This window comes from Mesoplodon densirostris, chromosome 17 (genome assembly GCF_025265405.1).
Source record: "Mesoplodon densirostris isolate mMesDen1 chromosome 17, mMesDen1 primary haplotype, whole genome shotgun sequence".
Taxonomy (NCBI): Eukaryota; Metazoa; Chordata; class Mammalia; order Artiodactyla; family Ziphiidae; genus Mesoplodon; species Mesoplodon densirostris.
In genome coordinates, this window is record NC_082677.1 from 25,345,378 (window position 1) to 25,367,436 (window position 22,059).

The 22,059-nt window shown below is 38.8% G+C and overlaps 1 protein-coding gene and 1 non-coding gene across 4 annotated transcripts in view; one reads left to right on the plus strand and one right to left on the minus strand.

Annotated features, from left to right (window-relative positions):
- The window catches only part of MTRF1 (mitochondrial translation release factor 1), a 67,450-nt gene that overhangs the window by 17,644 nt on the left and 27,747 nt on the right, over positions 1-22,059 (plus strand). For 2 of the 3 annotated variants that reach the window (XM_060079834.1, XM_060079836.1), the window contains 7 exons: positions 1,729-1,821; positions 2,049-2,167; positions 2,639-3,064; positions 7,610-7,701; positions 8,853-8,934; positions 10,290-10,397; positions 19,595-19,767. In XM_060079834.1, coding sequence (XP_059935817.1) covers positions 2,164-2,167; positions 2,639-3,064; positions 7,610-7,701; positions 8,853-8,934; positions 10,290-10,397; positions 19,595-19,767 — 885 coding nt within the window. In that variant the 5' untranslated portion in view covers positions 1,729-1,821; positions 2,049-2,163. The remainder of the gene's footprint in view (positions 1-1,728; positions 1,822-2,048; positions 2,168-2,638; positions 3,065-7,609; positions 7,702-8,852; positions 8,935-10,289; positions 10,398-19,594; positions 19,768-22,059) is intronic. The other variant, XM_060079835.1, reaches the window with a different exon arrangement.
- On the minus strand, positions 13,621-13,727 carry LOC132477816 (U6 spliceosomal RNA). Its single transcript, XR_009530322.1, has one exon. It is a non-coding gene; the product is annotated as a U6 spliceosomal RNA (small nuclear RNA).

Genomic DNA, 22,059 nt, shown 5'->3' on the forward strand with positions numbered 1-22,059 from the left:
TTTCCCATGGTGTCTCCCTATGGGAGACCGAGTTAGCGTGCCTTACACGTGATGCTCTTGTGCCGGCTTAGTGTCACTTCTGACTTGCCAAGGCTGAGAGTTGTTCCTAGAGTATCATTTTATTTTTAATTTTTAATTATTTAATTTATTTATTTTTGGCTGCGTTGGGTCTTCGTTGCTTCGCGCGGGCTTTCTCTAGTTGCAGCGAGCGGGGGCTACTCTTCGTTGCGGTGCGCTGGCTTCTCATTGCGGTGGCTTCTCTCCTTGCAGATCACGGGCTCCAGGCGCGCAGGCTTCAGTAGTTGTGGCATGAGGGCTCAGTAGTTGTGGCTCACGGGCCCTAGAGCGCAGGCTCAGCAGTTGTGGCGCACGGGCTTAGTTGCCCCGCGGCATATGGGATCTTCCCGGACCAGGGCTTGAACCCATGTTCCCTGCCTTGGCAGGTGGACTCTTAAACGACTGCGTCACCAGGAAAGCTCCTAGAGTATCATTTTAATCCTGTTACTGTGGGGGTGGTGGTGGTGATGGAGAAGGCTTGCTATTCTCAGGTATAGATAAACCTAGAAGGTAAACGTCTTGGGATTTACTTAACATTGAGGTTCATGACCTTGAGAGTTACTTTTTCTACTATTTCTAAAATGGAAATTTAGCTAGAGGTGTTTTAACAAAAATCTTTTTGCCATTTTTTATGTCCTTTTTCAAATGAACACACTTTCTGTGACTAGATGTTGTTATAGACCAGGGTTCCTGGTCTATAGATATTGATCAATATCTTAATTAACCAATAGATATTGATCAGAGGCCAGACAAGAAATTCAGGCAAGGCTATATTGTGGCCCCTGCTGCAGCAGAGGGGAGTGAGCAGGTTCCTTACATGAGGTGAGGGTAGGGGTTTGTCCAGGGATCCAGCAGAGGGGTGACTTAAGTGGTCTGCCCATCCCCTTGGCTGTGTTGTGTGCACGGGGCATGCGCAGTACCCTGCTTTTGCTCCCCACCCCCTGCTTTTGCTGCCAGCTCTTCAGAGGTGCCAGTTGGGCTTTTTGGTCTCCTTTTATCTAGTTGTCCAGAATTTGCCCCAACGGCGCATGCACACAGTTATTTTTAGCCCCTATTCGTTTCTTTGTATTTTGTTGCTTAAGGAAACATTTGTCCAGGTGCAAGCATTGCAGCACTGCAGCAAATGGTCCCAGGTCCAAGCTTGTCTCAATGTGAAGACACGCAGAAACTCCTGCTGGAGGACTGTAACATTTGTGGCTACTGTGCCTTGGTGCATGCTTCCCGCAGTCCTTTTCTCAATGTGATTCAGTATGTTAAATTTCCTTAGTACAACCCTGCAAACTGAATATTTTAGAGACTATTCTGAATATTTTATTTCCTAGGAGATAACAGTATCCAAGTTAGCTGACTTACAATGATCAAATGAGCTAATATATGAATACACCTAACGTAGTAGGAACACTGGAGACAATAAAGGTTGATTCTGATCAATTTTGAACCTTATTTCAATTTTGAACCTCAGGATTTTAGGGGCAAAGTATTTTTCTTAGAACATTTTATCTTCTCTTTCTTACTCAGTAAAACCATTGTGTACATTTGTTAGCTCTTTTGATTATCTCTGTTAGAAGGAAGAACAGATAATTATTGTACATAACTAATTTCACCTAACATGTAATTTTTTAAAGTAATTTTTCTTCCTGATTGTAAAAGTAGTATGTGCTAAATGTATAGGAAACTTGGAAAACACGAAGAAGTAGAAAAAAAAAAAAGGAAGCAAAAGGAATCCATAATCCCACAACTCGAGATCATCTTACTAACATTTTGGTATGTTTTTAGTTTTCTTTTTTCAAAATAAAGCTCTTCCTCAACTTATGATGTGGTTATGTCCCCATAAACCCATGTATTTCATATACTGTAGACAAATTTGAAAACCTAATTGAGATTATATTGTTTAGATTCTGCTTTTTTCATTTAATATAATTATCATCATTGTCTTTTTTTTTTTACCAAACTTTCTTAGTGTGTTACTATGTAAATTTTCCGTCCTTTAGGATCTCAGCTAAAAGGGAAGCACCTTCGAAGAGTGATTGCACAGTTGGGAATGAGAAGCACTGAAGTCTGAACAGGCAAGCTGCATTCACCTCAGCCCTGCCTGTGTCTGGCAGAATGAGTAATCATGATTAAGTTACTTGACTTCCTTGGGCATCTGGATACCTAAGAATTAGACAAGGAAGTAGTGTTTCCTTCAAACTTTAAAAATCTATTAATATGTGAACCACCTAAAGTTTGCATGATTATTTCATACTTGTCAAGAGCTTATTCACACACTCAATTTTAGATTCTGGGTACTTTCTAGAAAATAGCTGATTTAACCCATTCTATTAATATATTTATTAGTTACACTCCTACTCATTTGCCTTAGTTAATTATATATGTTGAATGGGTAGAAAACAGCACTACCTTCATTTCTGTTGTTATATTCACAGATTTGAAGATTGGTTTTGTTTTTGTGGGTTATTGAATTTAGGGACTGTGTTTGGAGCTGGCTGAGGCAGTGAACTGAGCAAGATTTCTTGAGGCTCCTTCTAGCTTTTATATCTGTGGAGTTGATATTTCTCAGATTGTGTTTATTTTGTTTCAGATGCTGAAATGAATCGTCACCTGTTTGTTTGGCCTTTTAGACATCCGTGTCTTAATGGTCACCACCAGTGCAATGTCCATCTCCATTCTCATCAACTTACACAGATACCTCTTGACACAAGGCCGTGGGTTTTTAGACGGAACAGGAATCCCATTCTCCATTGTCTGTTAAATGAGAATTGGTCCAGGAGATATTGTCATCAAGACACCAGGATGCTCTGGAAGCATAAAGCACTACAGAAATATATGGAGGACCTGAGTAAGGAGTACCAAACACTTGATCATTGTTTGCAGCATATCTCTGTGAGTGAAGGGGACCGGAGGTCCTTGAATCAACGACATGCTGAGCTGGCCCCGCTTGCAGTCATTTACAAAGAAATTCGGGAGGCTGAACAAGCCATTGAAGAATTAGAATCAATGTATAAAAGTAGGTAAAAGATGTGTGTGTACAAGTACAGGATTGATTTTCTAAGTTAAAGATATATTGAACACAGTCTTTTAAAAAGCCTGCACATAGTAAGCCCTGCACTTGGAAAGGACAGGACTCTGTACTCTGGGTGTTGGAAGTATTTCAGCTACTAAAGAGCAACTGCTAAGAGACCGAGGTCCTTGTGGTACTTGCCAAGAAGCGCTTAGGGTCTGGGAGACTAAATATTGACCTTTTCAGAAGCTTTAATTTATTAATAGATCTTTATTGGGCACTGTCCTATGTGCTACCTACCAGGGACACAAAAATACAATTCCTACCCCGTCAGAGGGCTTATATGGTATGGGTATTATTTCATCACCCCAAAAAGAAACCCTGCACCCTTTAGCCATCTCACGCCAACGCCCCCCCCCCCATACCTGCCAGCCCTAGACAACCACTAATCTACTTTCTGTCTCTTTACAGTTACTTATTTCAGGCATTTTATATAAATGGAATCATACAATATGTTACCCTACGTGACTGGCTTCTTTCGCTTAGCATATGTTTAAGGTTCATTTATGTTGTAGCATGTTTCTGTACTTCATTTCTTTTTATTGCTGAATTATGTCCCATTGTATAGATATACCACATTTTATTTATCCATCCATCAGTTGTTGGTTATTGAGTTTTTCCACTTTTTTGGTTATTATGAACAATGCTGTTATGAACATCTGTGTACAAGTTTTTGTGTGGACATATAGTGCTCAGTTGTGTGGTACCTCCATGTTTAACCTTTTGAGGAACTGCCAGACTGGTTTTCCAAGTGGCTGAACCATTTTACGTTCCATCCTCGGTGTATGAGCGTTCTGGTGTTTCTACATCCTCTCCAACCCTTGTGATCTGCCCTTTCGATTCTAGCCTTCCTGGTGTGTGTGAAGTGGTATCTTACTGTGGTTTTGACTTGCATTTCCCTGATTAATGGTGCTGAGTGTCTTTTTATGTGCCTATTGGCTGTTGTATATCACCTTTGGTTAAATGACTGTTTAGATCCTTTGCCCATTTTTTAATTGAGTTGTCTTTTTATTATTGAGTTGTAAGAGTTCTTTATATTACAGATACAAGTTCCTTATCCGATATATTATTTGCAAAAATTTTCTCCCATTCTGTGGGCTGTCCCTTGAAGCACCACAGTTTTTCATTTTGATGATGTTCAGTTTATCTTTTTTTTCTCTTGTTTGTGTTTTGGTGACATATCTAAGAAATTATAGCAGAATCCAAGGTCACAAAGGTTCACATCTGTGTTTTCTTCCAAGGGTTTTATATTTTTAGTCCTTATATTTAGGTCATTGATCTATTTGAGTTAATTTTATATATAATGTGAGAGGTGTTAATTTTTAATTTTAGTATCTCTTAATATTTTATTGCCTTAACATTTTTTCTTTTATGAAAAATTTCCAAAATATACAGAAGTTGAGAGAAAAGCATAATGGACTAACCTGGGATTCAACATTTATCCAAATTTTTTTTTTTTAAAGGACATGAGCCCTCTTTTTTTTTTCTTTTTTTAATATTTATTTATTTATTTGGTTGCACTGGGTCTTAGTTGTAGCATGCAAACTCTTAGTTGTGGCATGCATGTGGGATCTAGTTCCCTGACCAGGGATCGAACCCGGGCCCCCTGCATTGGGAGCATGGAGTCCTATCCACTGTGCCACCAGGGAAGTCCCAATCCAAAGTTTGCTATTGGCTTTTATTGTATTTTATTTTTAATATTTATTTATTTGGCTGCACCGGGTCTTAGTTGCAGCACACCGCATCTTCAGTTGCAGCATGCAGGATCTAGTTTCGTGTGTTGGAACCCAGGCCCCCTGCATTGGGAGCACAGAGTCTTACCCACTGGACCACCAGGAAAGTCCCTTGCTATTGGCTTTTAGTTTAATTTATAAACTTTCTTTTGTGCTCCATCCTGTTTCATTAAGCCTTAGAGATGTTAAGCAGCATTGAGGCCAGTCACAGGTATACCTGTAAAGTCCTGGATGTCCAAAGCCTTACCTTTTTCTGCCTTCTCTTAGTGGTCTGTGAGTCTCTCACTTAGTTCCCTGACCAGAGATTGAACATGTGCCCCCTGTAGTGGAAGTGCAGAGTCCTAACCACTGGACCACCAGGGAATTCCCTCTCACCTCTTTTAATGAGGGTTATTTTTTCTTCTTTCGCATAATGCCACTCAAATTTGTAATTAATTAGTTTGGGAAAGTTGCTTGCACATAATAGGAGCTTACTAAATGCTTTCCAAATTAAATTGACATAACCTCTTTCAGCCACGTTTGTATCATGTGTACTATTAGTAGCTTGGATTAAAGTATTAGTAGTTTGCTTCTAAAGTTTCTTCTACAATTCTGCTATTTTATAATAGTCGTGATCATAGCTACATTTACAAAGTCTTAGTATGTGCCAGGCACTAAGGTAAGTATTTTACAAATATTATCTCATTTGAAATGTTCACAGTGACTTTATGAGGTAGGAATTATTATTAATATTCTCACTTTATAGATGAAGAAACTGAGAGGTTAAAATGCCAAAGGTCACTTAGCCAGTCAGGAGAGGAGCAGGAATTTGAACCCAATCAAGGAGACTCCACAGCCTCTGCTCTTATCCACTGCACAATGATTCAAAGTCCAGCAGGGTCTACCTCTGTAATATATCTTGCATGAGTCCTCTTCTGTTCTTTCCACTAGTTTATATTTTCATTATATCTCAGTCCTAGATGATTACAATAAATTCCTAACTTGTAGTTTCACCTCCAAGCTTTCCCAGCCTAAGTACAACCTTAATCATATTTCTCTCCTGCTCTGAATTTCCAGTAACTCCCATTGCCTATAAATATAGATTGCTTGGCTTGGCATTTAATAGTCTCTGCCGAGTGACCCCCACCTCTCTGTGTAGTATATTAATTCCCTTTGCATATTCTCCCTTCCAACCAAAACAGACAATTTGCCATTCCCTGAATATACTCACACCATCCCATGTCTATGTCTTTGCTCATGTTGTTAACCCACCAATTTCACCTTAAAGTTCAGTCTGCTTACAAAGTATGGCTTGAATATCATCCTTTGGCTTCACTCCCCTCTGTAAAACGAGTGTGATTGCCTTTCTCTGTTTTATATTCTGATCCATTATGTAATTGTCTTAACTTCAGTCCCTTTCCCTTCCTCAAGTACAGGGCCTGTGTCTTATTCATCTTTATTTCCTGTAGCACCAAACATAAGGTATAATAGACTCTTGAATCTGTTGATACAGTGAAATTGAACTAGATTGGATCTTACAGTTCAGTAAATAATAAAAAGCCACAAAAATAATTTTATATGATTGCAAATCAGCAGGTTTTTCTGGTACCTCTGACCCGAGACTTATGTGCACAAGGGTGAGGCCAGTAGCGATATTACAGTTCTGCAACAGGTGATCCATAATTAGAATTGAGTTCAGATGGCACCTTATCTAGGAACCTTCCTTAAGGGTTGAAGTCTGGGTTAGACCACCCTTTAGGCCTCGATGGCACTGCCCATACCACATATTGTAATCAGGTGAATGTGTCCACCTTTCCCACCAGACTGAGCCACTTTAGCTCTGAACCATGTTTTATTCATCCTTGTGTCCCCAGCAACTGGCAGAGTGTTTAGCATAGAGTAAGTGTGAAATGTTGAAAGCAGGAATGAGGCATAGAATCCCGCCAGACCCCCATGACTTCCATGACTAGAAAAGAATTTTAAAGAGCCTTCTCTCCTTTATGAGTCTTCATTTCTCTTTTCTTCTTTATTTTTAAGAATCAAAAATTTCTACCTCATCTAGCACGCATCACCAGTGACAAATGGAGTCTCTGGGCATCTAAAGCAATGGAGTCAAAGGTTATGGGATCCACCCTACTTGGCCACTATCTCATTGATAGCTTGTGTTGTTAGAGCTCCATGATTTAACTTTCTGCTTTGAAATGATGTGAAAATGACTGTTCTTTCCATAAAGCAGAGGTTTGCAAAGATGTGTGGTTTTTTGACCCATGTGGTGTATTTTAAAAATGTTTACTAAGTATGAACATTTCAAGAGGTTTCAGAATTTTAAGAGGTCTTATTTCTGACTTCTCTTGGAAAAAAAAAAAAAAAAGGAGATTCTAGCCATGCTACATTACTCACACTGTGCTGGGTAATGGCTGCCAGCTTTAGACAAGAAATGGTCACCCCAGTTTACCCTGAAACTTAGCTTATTTGGGTTTACATTTAATTAGCCAGTCCCTTTTTAAACCTGTTTGATTAATCACTGATTTCTATAATTACTTATAGACATTCAAATTACCAGCTCCTTGAGGCAAGATTGTACTTGTTTTCACACTGAGTTTTTTGGACACACTTAGCAAATACTTACTTTACATTCTCTAACTATTCTGTTATTTTGTATAATCCCTTGCCTTCACAACTGAAATAAAACCTAGTAGGTAGAGATTAGGTAGCTATTTAAGAATTTCTTTGTAAGTATTTAAACATTTTTACCATTATTTCTGTCGATGGTTTGTAGGTCTAAATAAACAAGATGAAAAGCAGTTACAAGAACTTGCTTTGGAAGAGAGGCAAACCATTCTTCAGAAAATCAACATGTTATACAGTGAGGTATGTTTTAAGAGGTAAACTAATCTCAGTAATATGAATGTAAAGGCATACTATTCTTTTTTTTTTTTTTTTTTTGCGGTATGCGGGCCTCTCACTGTTGTGGCCTCCCCCGTTGCGGAGCACAGGCTCCAGACGCGCAGGCTCCGGACGCGCAGGCTCAGCGGCCATGGCTCACGGGCCCAGCCGCTCCGCGGCATATGGGATCCTCCCAGACCGGGGCACGAACCCGTATCCCCTGCATCGGCAGGCGGACTCTCAACCACTTGCGCCACCAGGGAGGCCCAGTATGATAATCTCTAGAGGGACTTTTTGAGGGGTTGAGGAGGATGAGGTGGAGGTATCAGTTATTTTGTTTACTGATTTAAACAGCTAGTCAAAAGCAGATGTAGGACGTCTGACTCTTAGTGTACTATTCTCTCCTGCAGGCTATATCATCTCTAGCAGAGATGGACTATTTCAAAAATTGTCAGTAGGGAGAATCATGACACATAGATACTTTCAGTTTGATTTGAAAGACCTTTTAGTAATAATAAAAATAAAGTTGCTTCCCTTTTCTTTCGAAGAGGTAAGTTGGTTGCTTTCTTTATTAGAACGCCCCTTTTTTTCTTGTCACACTGACAAACTATTTGAGCCTTACCTTGGGAATCCTCAATCTACTCTTTAAACAGCAACTCTGCTGAGAAGACAGGGCACGGCCTGGTGTCCGTCCGCTGTCATTTATTGTGGGAGAGAATATATAATCATATGTTAAAAGTCCTCATTTTCTCCAAATGAAGACTTTCAGAGCTTACTTATTTCATTAGATGAAAGAAGCTACTGTTTAAGACTAATCAGAAGCAAAATTTGAAGAAAATTGAATGGAACACTGGACTTTGATCTAAACTTCTGCATTTTAGAAAATTAAGATAATTTGATAGCATTGTAGAATATATGCCAACAAGTAACTTCATTGTTAACATGAATCATCATTTATTTTAGGCCTAATTAGGTCTACTTATTAAAGTATTTTAGGACCAGACCTCTTTGAGATGCTCTATGATTTTGTTAATTACTGATTTTTTAGTATTTGGGGGTCTTTTATCTAAGTTCAAGGAATAGCAGTATACCATGGAAAATATATACACTAATACTGATTTTTTTTTCTTTTTCAGCTTCTCCAGAGTCTAGTGCCAAAGGAGAAATATGACAAAAATGATGTTATTTTAGAGGTGACATCTGGAAGAACTACTGGAGGTCAATAAAATAATTTTATTGTAAATGATTTAAAAAAATACTTAAATGTTACCTTGATATGACACACTATAACTTTAAAAGTATGTTAAATGTGTTTCACTTCGGAAGTACTCATTTCTCAACTCCTAAGGGGTTTTTACTTAAGGAGGACTCTCTAAGAAATTTGTGCTGATTCTTTTTAAATTTTTTATTGAAGTATAATTGATTTACAATGCTGTGTTAGTTTCTGGTGTACAGCAGAGTGATTCAGTTATAAATGTATATTTTTTCATATTCTAGGGGCCTCCCTGGTGGCGCAAGTGGTTGAGAGTCCGCCTGCCAATGCAGGGGATACGGGTTCGTGCCCCGGTTTGGGAGGATCCCATATGCCGCGGAGCGGCTGGGCCCGTGAGCCATGGCCGCTGAGCCTGCGCGTCCGGAGCCTGCGCGTCCGGAGCCTGTGCTCCGCGACGGGGGAGGCCACAACAGTGAGAGGCCCGCATACCGCAAAAAACAAAAAAAAAACAAACAAACATATTCTTTTTATTTTGGTTTATTATAGCATATTGAATATTTTCTATCCTACTGTGCTATACATTAGGACCTTGTTGTTTATCTATTTTATACATAGTAGTTTGTATCTGCTAATCCCAAACTCTTAATTTATCCCTCCCCACCCCCTATCCCCTTTGGTAACCATTTTGATTTCTATGTCTGTGAGTCTGTTTCTGTTTTGTAAATAAGTTCATTTGTGTCATATTTTAGATTCCACATGCAAGTGATATCATATGGTGCTTGTCTTTCTCTTTCTGACTTACTTCACTTAGTATGATAATCTCTAGGTCCATCCATGTTGCTGCAAATGCCATTATTTCATTCTTTTTTATGACTGAGTGGTATTCCATTGTATATATGTACCACATCTTTATCCATTCCTCTGTTGATGGACATTTAGGTTGCTTCCATGTTTTGGCTATTGTAACTAGTGCTGCTGTGAACATTGGAGTGCATGTATCTTTTCTTATTAGAGTTTGCTCCAGATATATGCCCAAGAATGGGATTGCTGGGTCATATGGCAACTCTATTTTTAGTTTTCGAAGGAGCCTCCGTACTGTTTTCCAGAGTGGCTGCACCAATTTACATTCCCACCAACGGTGCAGGAAGGTTCCCTTTTCTCCACACCCTCTCCAGCATTTATTGTTTGTAGACTTTTTGATGATGGCCATTCTGAGCAGTGTGAGGTGATACCTCATTGTAGTTTTGATTTGCATTTCTCTAATAGCAACATTGGGCATCTTTTCATGTGCCTACTGGCCATCTATATGTGTTCTTTGGAGAAATGTGTGCTGACTGAATATTTTTATATTTTCTCTTAGGTGATATCTGCCAACAATTTACCCGGGAAATATTTGATATGTATCAGAATTATTCAAGCTACAAACACTGGAAATTTGAACTTCTGAATTATACACCAGCTGATTATGGTAGGTGTGTTTGAGGATTTGTCCATAGATGACGCTGGAAGTTGTTTTTCTTCTGATATTGATTAGAACCATGTTGTCCCATTTTTTAAAACATTTGACCTATATCTACTAAATACTGTGACATGGGCTCATCAGTCACAGTGGCTTACTATAGTAGAATTCTTACTATGGGAGAAGAGAGTGGGAGGGAAGGAGGTATTCTCCTAGGAAGGAATATCTGAATTAGAGAAACTTTCCCTATGGAGGGTTGATATATGCCTTGCCTGAAAAATCATTTCTCTGTTGTTCAAAGCCAAGATGTATTAAGGTTTTTACTCTAAAGTACTAATGATGTGTTGGAGGTTTATGGGAATGTAGAAAAAGTTAGTCATTTGTCTTTATTTTCAAGAAGCTCCCACCCTAATTGGGCTGATAAAAACTTAGACAACATAAACACTAAGAACCAATGTGAGTCTTTAAACTTTTAAATCCTCAAGTATGTTAAGTCAGAACATCTGATAGTAATTCTTTTTTTGTTCGATTCTCTTAATCCATCTGGAAGTTTTTGTCTGCTTGGTTACACAAAGATACACTGTAGTAGACAGAGGGCCCATGAATAATAACCCACAAATTATCAAAGTGGGGAAAGAGGATTCATGTAAGTTAAACAATCGAGGGAAATGAAAACAAGTATAGAGCATAAGTAAGGTTGTGCGTCATACGGATTTGAAATACAGCCAGTGGTTAGGAAAGGTGAAACAGGAGGGAAGGGGGCAGGGCGCAACCTTTGAAAGAATGACATAGCCCAAGGACATGACATAAACTGATTAGAACCAAATGAGTCCAAGATGGTGGACAAGTCGACTTCCACTAGACCTTGAGCCTCAGTATATGCTCATTGTAATACATCAGCAAGCTAAATGACACACTGACCTGTGCCATGACAGTGCCAAGGCCAACCATAAGGATGAGAAATTGGGTGGTGGCCCAATTCCCGGAAATCCCTGCCCCCTTCCCAAAATAGCTGGAATACTCCTCCCACTCATTAGCCTATGAAGTTACCCACCCCTTAAAAACTGACAACCCCATACCCCCGTGCTGCTCTCACCTCCTGAGATGGCCCACACTATATCTGTGGAGTGTATTTCTCTCTAAATAAATCCACTTCTTACTATCACTTTGTCTCTCACTGAATTCTTTCTGTGATGAGACATCAAGAACCTGAGCTTCATTAAGTCCTAAAACCAGGTATGTGATCTCAGTTGGAAGACTGTGGGTTTTGGCTGGGTTTGAGTCCTAGCCATGTGGGTTCAAGTCCCAATCAGGGTTTAGGCTGGGTTCGAGTCCCAGCACATGGGTTCAAGTCCCAATCTGAGGTGCATGGTTTCAAAGGGAAGACCAACGAGAGCAGAGGGAAGGACCAATTTGAGCAACAGCATGGTGGTGGGAAAGATCTTGCTGTGTGTGTAGAAGCGAGGAAGCCAATTAAGCCAGAGGATATTTGTGATGAGAAGTGAGAGGAAATAGGTTCAAAAGAGTAGATTTTGAGCAGACCTTAAAGCTGAACAGGCCTTGATTGTTAGGGAGCTGTTGAAGATTTTGCTAATAGGAATATGATTTGATCAATATATATTTTAAGAAGATTCTTTTTTTCTTTTTTTATTGAAGTATAGATGATTTACAATATGGTGTTAGTTTCAGGTGTACAGCACAGTGATTCAGTTATGTGTGTGTGTGTGTGTGTGTGTGTGTGTGTATGTGTATATATATATATATATATATATATATATATATATATATATATTCCTTTTCAGATTCTTTTCCCTTATAGGTTATTACAGAATATTGAGCATAGTTCCCTAAGCTATACAGTAGGTCCTTGTTGGTTATCTATTTTCTATATAGTAGTGTGTATATGTTAATCCCAACCTCCTAATTTATCCCTCCCCCCACTCTCCTTTCCCCTTTGGCAACCATAAGGTTGTTTTTAGAAGATTATTTTGACAGCAGTGTGAAAGATGGACTGAAGAGGCTAGATTTAAGGCAGATGGCAGAGAGGTTATTAGAGTAATCCAGGTATGACTAAGAGTTAGAACTGGGAGTAGGGACACATATGAGAGAACTTCAGATGAAGAATGAGCAAAATTTGTAACTGACAAGAGGATTTATTGCTTGCCCACTATGTCCTGTGTGCAGTAGGTGTCGTTTGGTCTTCACAACCCTGGGTATTGTTAATCCCATTTTACAGATGAAGATCTAGGCTCAGAGAGTAAGTAACTAATCCAAGATCACACAATAAGTAATGGCAGTCCTGGGATTAGATTTAAGTCTGTCTGATCCAGAACCACACTACATCCCATTAGTTTATTCTGATACAAAGGAGATGAGCCACAGGGATCTAATCTTTCTAGCTGGGAAGACTGTGATATTCATTCATGCCATTGAATGGAATAGAAATTGGAAGGCAGTCTCCATTTGGGCAGAACAGTGAAAGTTGTTTTTGAATTATTATGTGTGTTGTTATAGTGAGCATCCCTTCAGAAATATCCAGTAAATGCTGAAGTTGTGTAACCAGAGCTTTGGTGAGAGAATAGAATCGAGGAGAGAGATTTGATAGCTGTTAGCACAGAAATAATGTCTGATACTGAGAGAGAATAAGTGAGGGAGAGGTTATAGAGAGGGAACATTCAGGGTACCAAACGTTGGAGAATGGCCATATTTAGAAAGATAAACTAGTTGGCAAAAGAAAAAGAAGGGTCAGAGAAGCAGGAAAAAGGATGAGAACAGTATAATATTTTGGAAGCAGGAGAGGAGAGAGTTTCAAGAATGTAATGAGAAACAGCAGCATATGAAAGAGAGAATGTAATCTCTGAGACGTATATTTTGAATTCAACTTTCAACAATGAAAGGGAGATGAACTTAATAACAGGAAGAGAGATTCTGTTCCAGGTGCACAGAGCAGTCCAAACAATGGTTGGGAAATCTTTCTTTTAGATACATTAACTCAGTAGCAAAATAAAATAAAGACATTTTAGAAAGTAAAAGGGCCTTTTATTTTATTTTATTTTTGATTTTTATTGGAGTATAGTGGATTTACAATGTTGTGTTAGTTTCAGGTGTACAGCAAGGTGAATCAGTTATACATACACATGTATCCACTCCTTTTCAGATTCTTTTCCCATATAGGCCATTACAGAATATTCAGTAGAGCTCCCTGTGCTATACAGTAGGTCCTTATTAGTTAAAAAGTATGGAACGCTTCACAAATTTGTGGGTCATCCTTGCACAGGGGCCATGCTAATCTTCTCTGTAGCGTTCCAATTTTAGTATATGTGCTGCCGAAGTGAGCACAAAAAAAGGTCTTTTATTAAAAAAGAAAAAATTTTCAGGAATTCCCTGGTGGTCCAGTGGTTAGGACTTGGCGCTTTCACTGCCAGGGCCTGGGTTTGATCCCTGGTCAGCGAAGTAAGAGCCTGCATGCTGCATGGCGCAGCCAAAAATAAATAAATAAATAAATAAGATAGAGAAAGAGGAAAAAATACCTGCCCTATAAAGTATGCATATTAAGTTATATGTATGGGCTTCCCTGGTGGCACAGTGGTTAAGAATCTGCCTGCCAATGCAGGGGACACAGGTTCAAGCCCTGGTCTGGGAAGATCCCACATGCCATGGAGCAACTAAGCCAGTGTGCCACAACTACTGAGCCTGCGCTCTAGAGCCCGCAAGCCACAACTACTGTGCCCACGTACCACAGCTACTGAAGCCCACGTGCCTAGAACCTATGCTCCACAACAAGAGAAGCCACTGCAATGAGAAGCCTGCACACTGCGAGAAGAGTAACCCCCACTTGCCACAACTAGAGAAAGCCCACACGCAGCAACAAAGACCCAACACAGCCAAAACTAAAATAAATAAATTTATAAAAAATATATGTATATATATTTAATGTTTAATTGAAACAGAATCAGAGATAAAGCACTAAAAGCTAAGATTGGAAAATACATTTTCATGCAAGAATTCATATATCAAATGACTTAAAGTCTTGTAGTTTTGTGACCTTGGGACAGATAGGGGAAATACTCAACCACTACATAAATAATCGAAACTAGATAATTACAAGATAGTCATTGTGGAAGCAATGGAGGGTGATGGCTCTTGATATGTAGTGTAGGTCTGACACTATTATTCTGTATTACTGGTACCTAAGGAATTGAAATATTTTGCAAGTTAAAGGGAGTCTATGAAATGTATTACATCATCTCTTCCAACAGATTAATGTTTATAAATATGTTTTGTTATTCTCTGCTCAACAGTTGAATTCAGGGAGAGGTCACTTAAAGTAATGTGGTGGTTAATTTTGTGCATACAGAAGACATACATTTCACCACAACTCTGAGAAATAAATTTGTGAAGGGAGCCCTGGCATTCTTGAAGAGCTCTGTGATTGCTTTTCTGTGTAGCCCAGACCTTACAGTGGGAACTCTCTTGTTGTCTGTCCAAGGAGCTCAAGCTGATGATCCAGTTTCTGGATCCAGCTGCCCAATTGCAGCCAGTACAGAGGGGAGAAAAACAGGTTGAATCACTCCAAGAGTATGCAGTCAGCAAAACCAGAACACGGGGGACTTCCCTGGTGATTCAGTGGATAAGACTCCGTGCTCCTAATGCAGGGGGCCTGGGTTCAATCCTTGGTCAGGGAACTAGATCCCACATGCACGCCACAATGAAGATCCCGCATGCTGCAACTAAGACCCAGCACGGCCAAACTAGGTAAATAATAAATAAATATATTTTTTAAAAAGGAATTGTTTAAAAAATTAAAACTCTCCAGAAAGTGGGCATAGAGGGAACCTACCTCAACATAATAAAGGCCATATACGACAAACCCACAGCAAACATCATTCTCAATGCTGAAAAACTGAAAGCATTTCCTCTAAGATCAGGAACGAGACAAAGATGTCCACTCTCACCACTATTCTTCAACATAGTTTTGGAAGTCCTAGCCATGGCAATCAGAGAAGAAAAAGAAATAAAAGGAATACAAATTGGAAAAGAAAAAGTAAAACTCACTGTTTGCAGATGACATGATACTATACATAGAGAATCCTAAAAATGCCTCTAGAAAATTACTAAAGCTAATCAATGAATTTGGTAAAGTTGCAGGATACAAAATTAATGCACAGAAATGTCTTGCTTTCCTATACACTAATGATGAAAAATCTGAAAGAGAAATTATGGAAACACTCCCATTTACCATTGCAACAAAGAGAATAAAATACCTAGGAATAAACCTACCTAGGGAGACAAAAGACCTGTATGCAGAAAACTATTAAGACACTGATGAAAGAAATTAAAGATGATACCAACAGATGGAGAGATACACCATGTTCTTGGATTGGAAGAATCAAAATTGTGAAAATGACTACTCAAAGCAATCTACAGATTCAGTGCAATCCATATCAAATTACCAATGGCATTTTTTACGGAACTAAAACAAATCATCTTAAAATTTGTATGGAGACACAAAAGACCCCGAATAGCCGAAGCAGTCTTGAGCGAAAAAAACAGAGCTGGAGGAATCAGACTCCCTGACTTCAGACTATACTACAAAGCTACAATAATCAAGACAATATGGTACTGGCACAAAAACAGAAACATAGATCAATGGAACAAGATAGAAAGCCCAGAGATAAACCAACACACGTATGATCAACTAATCTATGACAAAGGAGGCAAGGGTATACAATGGAGAAAAGACAGACAGTCCCTTCAATAAATGGTGCTGGGAAAACTGGACACCTACATGTAAAAGAATGAAATTAGAACACTCCCTAACACCATACACAAAAATAAACTCAAAATGGATTCAAGACCTAAGTGTAAGACCGGACACTATAAAACTCTTAGAGGAAAGCATAGGAAGAACACTCTTTGACATAAATCACAGCAAGATCTTTTTTGATCCACCTCCTAGAGTAATGGAAATAAAAACAAAAATAAACAAATGGGACCTAATGAAACTTAAAAGCTTTTGCACAGCAAAGGAAACCATAAACAAGACAAAAAGACAACCCTCAGAATGGGAGAAAATATTTGCAAATGAATCAACGGACAAAGGATTAATCTCCAAAATATATAAACATCTCATGCAGCTCAATATTAAAGAAACAACCCAATTCAAAAATGGGCAGAAGACCTAAATAGACATTTCTCCAAAGAAGCCATACAGATGGCCAAGAAGCACATGAAAAGCTGCTCAACATCACTAATTATTAGAGAAATGCAAATCAAAACTACAGTGAGGTATCACCTCACACCAGTTAGAATGGGCTTATCAGAAAATCTACAAACAACAAATGCGGGAGAGGGTATGCAGAAAAGGGAACCCTCTTGCACTATTGGTGGGAATGTCAACTGATACAGCCACTATGGAGAACAGTATGGAGGTTCCTTAAAAAACTAAAAATAGATCTATCATATGACCCAGCAATCCCACTACTGGGCATATACCCAGAGAAAACCATAATTCAAAAAGACACATGTACTGCAATGTTCATTGCTGCACTATTTACAATAGCCAGGTCATGGAAGCAACCTAAATGTCCATCAACAGATGAATGGATAAAGAAGATATGGTACATACAATGGAATATTACTCAGCCATAAAAAGGAACGAAATTGAGTCATTTGTTGAGACGTGGATGGATCTAGAGACTGTCATACAGAGTGAAGTAAGTCAGAAAGAGAAAAACAAATATTTTATATTAACGCATGTATGTGGAACCTAGAAAAATGGTACAGATGAACTGGTTTGCAGGGCAGAAGTTGAGACACAGATGTAGAGAACAAACATGGACACCAAGAGGGGAAAACCGCGGTGGGGTCGGGATGGTGGTGTGATGAACTGGGCGACTGGGATTGACATGTATACACTGATGTGTATAAAATTGATGACTAATAAGAACCTGCAGTATAAAAAAACAAACAAAAAAAACCAACTAATACTAAACTTTGGGTTATTTGTATGGAAATATGTTAACATAAATGTTTCAGACATTACATGAAATTTCTAAAAATCTTATATGTTCTGGTGTAATGTTATAAGTCATAATTCTAGTTATTACTTTAAAATGTATATCTCAGAAATAACTAAATTTCCTTGTCAATTGCATTATTATGAACTTTCATCAAATCTTCAACCGTGGTCATTTTTAAGTCTTTTGTCATTTACAGACAGTTCTGGGTGTACTCTGATGCTTTTGCCAAAATGTTCCTATAAAAGGGTTTCATCTTCAAGGAATTCATGGAAAAGACTCTGACAAGTACAGGTTTCTGGTAACTGACTATACTGCTGAACTGAATGAATAAGCATTTTCAGCACTCTAATGGAAAACTGATGAATTCATAAAAGTGCTAACAAAAGATCAAGATTAAAAAATTAATTACAGGGGACTGAGTGAACTGATGAGGATCATTATAACTTTTGTGACTTTCTGTTTGAATAAAAAAAATATCCCACAAGGACTCAGAGGCAAAAAATATACAAATCAATTTTCACTGCAAAGTAAAGGAGCTGTTACAGTGGAGGGTTACTGGACTGAATGTCAATATTATGACATAGTATGAGTGTGTTTCGTGTTTGGTAATTGCAATCATTGTTGCTTTTGTTGTGCTCATCCATTTACAATGCTTGGTGTCAGTTTATCTCTTGTAAGAATAAAATACAGTGTGTGTGTGTGAAAAAAGAAAAAGTTAAGCACTTATTAAAAAAAAAAAAACCACATAGTCACTTTGCTATTATCAGACCCCCCCAAAAAAATTCCTTAGTATAATCAAATATCCAGTCAGTGTTCACATTTTCCTGTCTTATAAATTCTTTTGTATAGTTTTTGTTCAAACTGAAACCTAAATAACTTCCTTACTTTGCAGTTGGTTGATGTGTCTCTTAAATCTCTTGTAATCCATAGGTACCTCCTCAATTTTAAGTTTTTTCCTTGCAATTCAGTTGTTAAGAGAACTAGATTATTTGTCCTATATATCATCTGGATTTTGCTGATTGCACCCCTGTGGTGATATTTCACATGTTTTTATTGCCCTTCTATTTTCTGTAATTGCCCTTCTATTTTGGTAATTATAGTCAGAGACCGGAAAAAAAATTTTTTAATTAAAATAAAAAAGAACAGAACGTGGGAAATTTCTGTAGATCAATAGCCCTAGTTCCTCAACAGATAATTTGAGGTAAACAAAAGAGATGGATGACGAACTTACAGACTGAGAGATTTGAAAGACATATCAAATTTTTTAAATGGACAAGACTAAACTCTAGTGGCTAGGGCAGCACATTAGGTAATAAAATTATAATAAAGAAGGGAATAAAAGGATAATGTTACTCATGAGAAGGAGAGGGGATTGTAACTAGGAAGGGGCATGTGAGAGGGCTTTGGGGGTGCCTGACAAAGTTCTTTTAATTTCTTTTTTTGTGTGTGTGACCGCACTGCGCGGCATGTGGGATCTTAGTTCCCTAATCAGGGATCGAACCTGTGCCCCCTGCAGTGGAAGTGCAGAGTCTTAACCTCTGGACCGCCAGAGAAGTCCAACGAAGTTCTTTTTCTTGATCTTGAACTATACATTTCATTCATGTGGTTTTCCATGTATATTATTTTGTAATAAAAACATTTTTAAAAAACATAGTCAATAAGAAACTAGCCTAGGCATTAAGATTGTTTTGTGCTTATCTTCCCACTCCACAGATAAGCAAGAACTAAATTTCAACAGATTCTTGAGAACTTGAGAGAACCTATAGAATTATTCATTATCAAATTACTATGTTACTGAACAGTCTTTTATATATGGCACCAAATTAGCCTAAGATTGCATGGTATAGTTCAATGTAGAAAACACCCCAGTATTCTTTTTTTCTAATACTATTTTTGTAAAAGTGAAATTTGTTCATTATATAAAACTTAGCAACAAAAAAAGTATAAAAAGTAAAATAAAAAACATGCTGTTATTCTATTCTCCAGAGGTAACCATAAATAATATTTTGGTATGTTTCCTTTTATATATTAATTCACTTACATTGGGAAAATATAGTTTTGTACCTACCTTATGTTCTCATCTCAGGCTCTATGCTCATATCAAGGCCTTACATTAAGGGCATCTAAGATCTTGATCCCTTTCAAAGTAGAATTCATTAATATTGCTGGAACATTTTTTCATAGGTGGGCTACATCATGCAGCCGCCCGAATTTCTGGTGACAATGTCTATAAGCATTTGAAGTATGAAGGAGGGATTCACCGAGTTCAGCGAATTCCTGAGGTGGGCCTGTCGTCAAGGATGCAGCGTATTCACACGGGAACGATGTCGGTTATTGTCCTCCCTCAACCAGATGAGGTAACCTCCTACCTAAACTCTATACCATTGTCTATGAAGATCAACCCGAATTTTATTGTCTAGGAAAAACTCCTGTGTGTTCTGTACACTCACAGAGTACTTCTGCACTCCAAATGTGTGGAGTCATTACCCCCCGACGAAGTAGTTCTTCAGTTCTCTGTGGACAGCATGTGGTCGTCCTACAATTCAACTCAGTTCTGACCCCATCTACCTGGAGATGACGTCAGATCCTACAGGCTAGACTCAGTCCCACAAGAGAGCCTCCCCTTCTGCTTCAGAGGCCAATCACAAGGCCTGGTTGTCTTCTGTGTTTCTGATCAACTGGTTATCCATCTGGAGGTTCCCATGACCCCCTCCTTAGGTTAAATAATACTAAAGTGGCTTACAGAACTCAGGAAAACAGTTTACTTACTAGACTACTGTCTTATTACAAAAGATACAACTCAGGAGTAGACAGGTGGAAGAAGTGCATAGGACGAAGTATGTGGGAAGAGGTGCAGAGCTTCTGTACCCTCTCCAGGCTCGCTACCCTTCCAGCAGCTTCATGTGTTCATCAGCCTGGCAGCTCTCTGAACCCTGTGCTTTGGGGATTTTTATGGAGGCTTCCATACATAGACATGATTGGTTAAATCACTGCGCTTTGGGGATTCCGCTCCTGGAGGTTGGGAGTGCAGTGGAAAGTTGAGGGTTGGAAAGTTCCAACCCTCTAATCATGTGGTTGGTTCCCCTGGGATCAGCCCCTGTCCTGTGGTTATCTAGAGGCTTTCCAAATATCACCTCATTAACATAAACTCAAGTGTGGTTGCAAGGGGCTTAGGATGAGAACTGGACAAAGACCAATATATATTATTATAAATTCACAATATCACAATTTATTTTACAGCAGTTTTTTTTTTTTTTTTTTTTTTTTGCGGTATGCGGGCCTCTCACTGTTGTGGCCTCTCCCGTTGCGGAGCACAGGCTCCGGATGCGCAGGCCCAGCGGCCATGGCTCACGGGCCCAGCCGCTCCGCGGCATATGGGATCCTCCCAGACCGGGGCACGAACCCGTATCCCCTGCATAGGCAGGCGGACTCTCAACCACTGCGCCACCAGGGAGGCCCAATTTTACAGCAGTTTTTTAAACCAGGATTCCGTCAAATTTCACTCATTGCAGTTGGTTGTTATATCTCTTTAAGTCTGGAACCAGTCTCCCAACTTTTCTTTTTTTTTTTCCTTTTAATGACATTGACTTTTTGAAGAGTCTAAACCATTTGCCTTATAGAATGTTCCACATCTGCATTCATCTGATTGTTTCCTCATAGTATTCGTTAAATTGTTCCGTTATGTCCTATGTTGTATTGAAAGTTATATTTAAATGTTCCATTCTATTCAGGTTGTACATTTTGAGCAAGTATACTTTTCAGGTGTAGTTATATTCATGCTGCATCTTATCAGAAGGCATAGAATATCATACTGTCCCACTCTTAGTGAGGATTGGTTTGAGCATTTAGTTAAGATGGTGACCACAAAAATATCTCCATTATGAAAGTGTATTTTTCCCTTTGTAATTACTAAGTAATCTCTAGGGTAATATGTCCTATTCCCAACAGCTTTTCCCCATGGTCTTAACATCCATTAGTGATCTTTGCCTGAATTAGTTATTTAGTTTGGGATTGCAAAATGGTGATTTTCTAATTCTATCACTCCTTCTACATGTATTACCTGACATTCTTTTCTGTAAGGAACTTTCCTCCCCACTACCTTCTCTCCTCCTTTCTTCTTGCTTTCTTTCTTTTTTTCCTTTTTTTAACAGCTTTATTAGAGTATAATTGCTTTACAATGGTGTGTCAATTTCTGCTTTCTAACAAAGTGAATCAGTTATACATATACATATGTCCCCATATCTCTTCCCTCTTGCATCTCCCTCCCTCCCACCCTCCCTATCCCACCCTTCTAGGTGGTCAGAAAGCAGTGAGCTGATCTCCCTGTGTTATGCGGCTGCTTCCCACTAGCTATCTATTTTACGTTTGGTAGTGTATATATGTCCATGCCACTCTCTCACTTTGTCCCAGCTTACCCTTCCCCCTCCCTGTATCCTCAAGTCCATTCTCTAGTAGGTCTGCATCTTTATTCCTGTCTTGCCCCTAGGTTCTTCTGACCATTTTCTATTTTTTCTTTTTTTTAGATTCCATATATATGTGTTAGCATACAGTATTTGTTTTTCTCTTTCTGACTTACTGCACTCTGTATGACAGTCTCTAGAATGACAGTCTCTAGATCCATCCACGTCTCAACAAATGACTCAATTTCG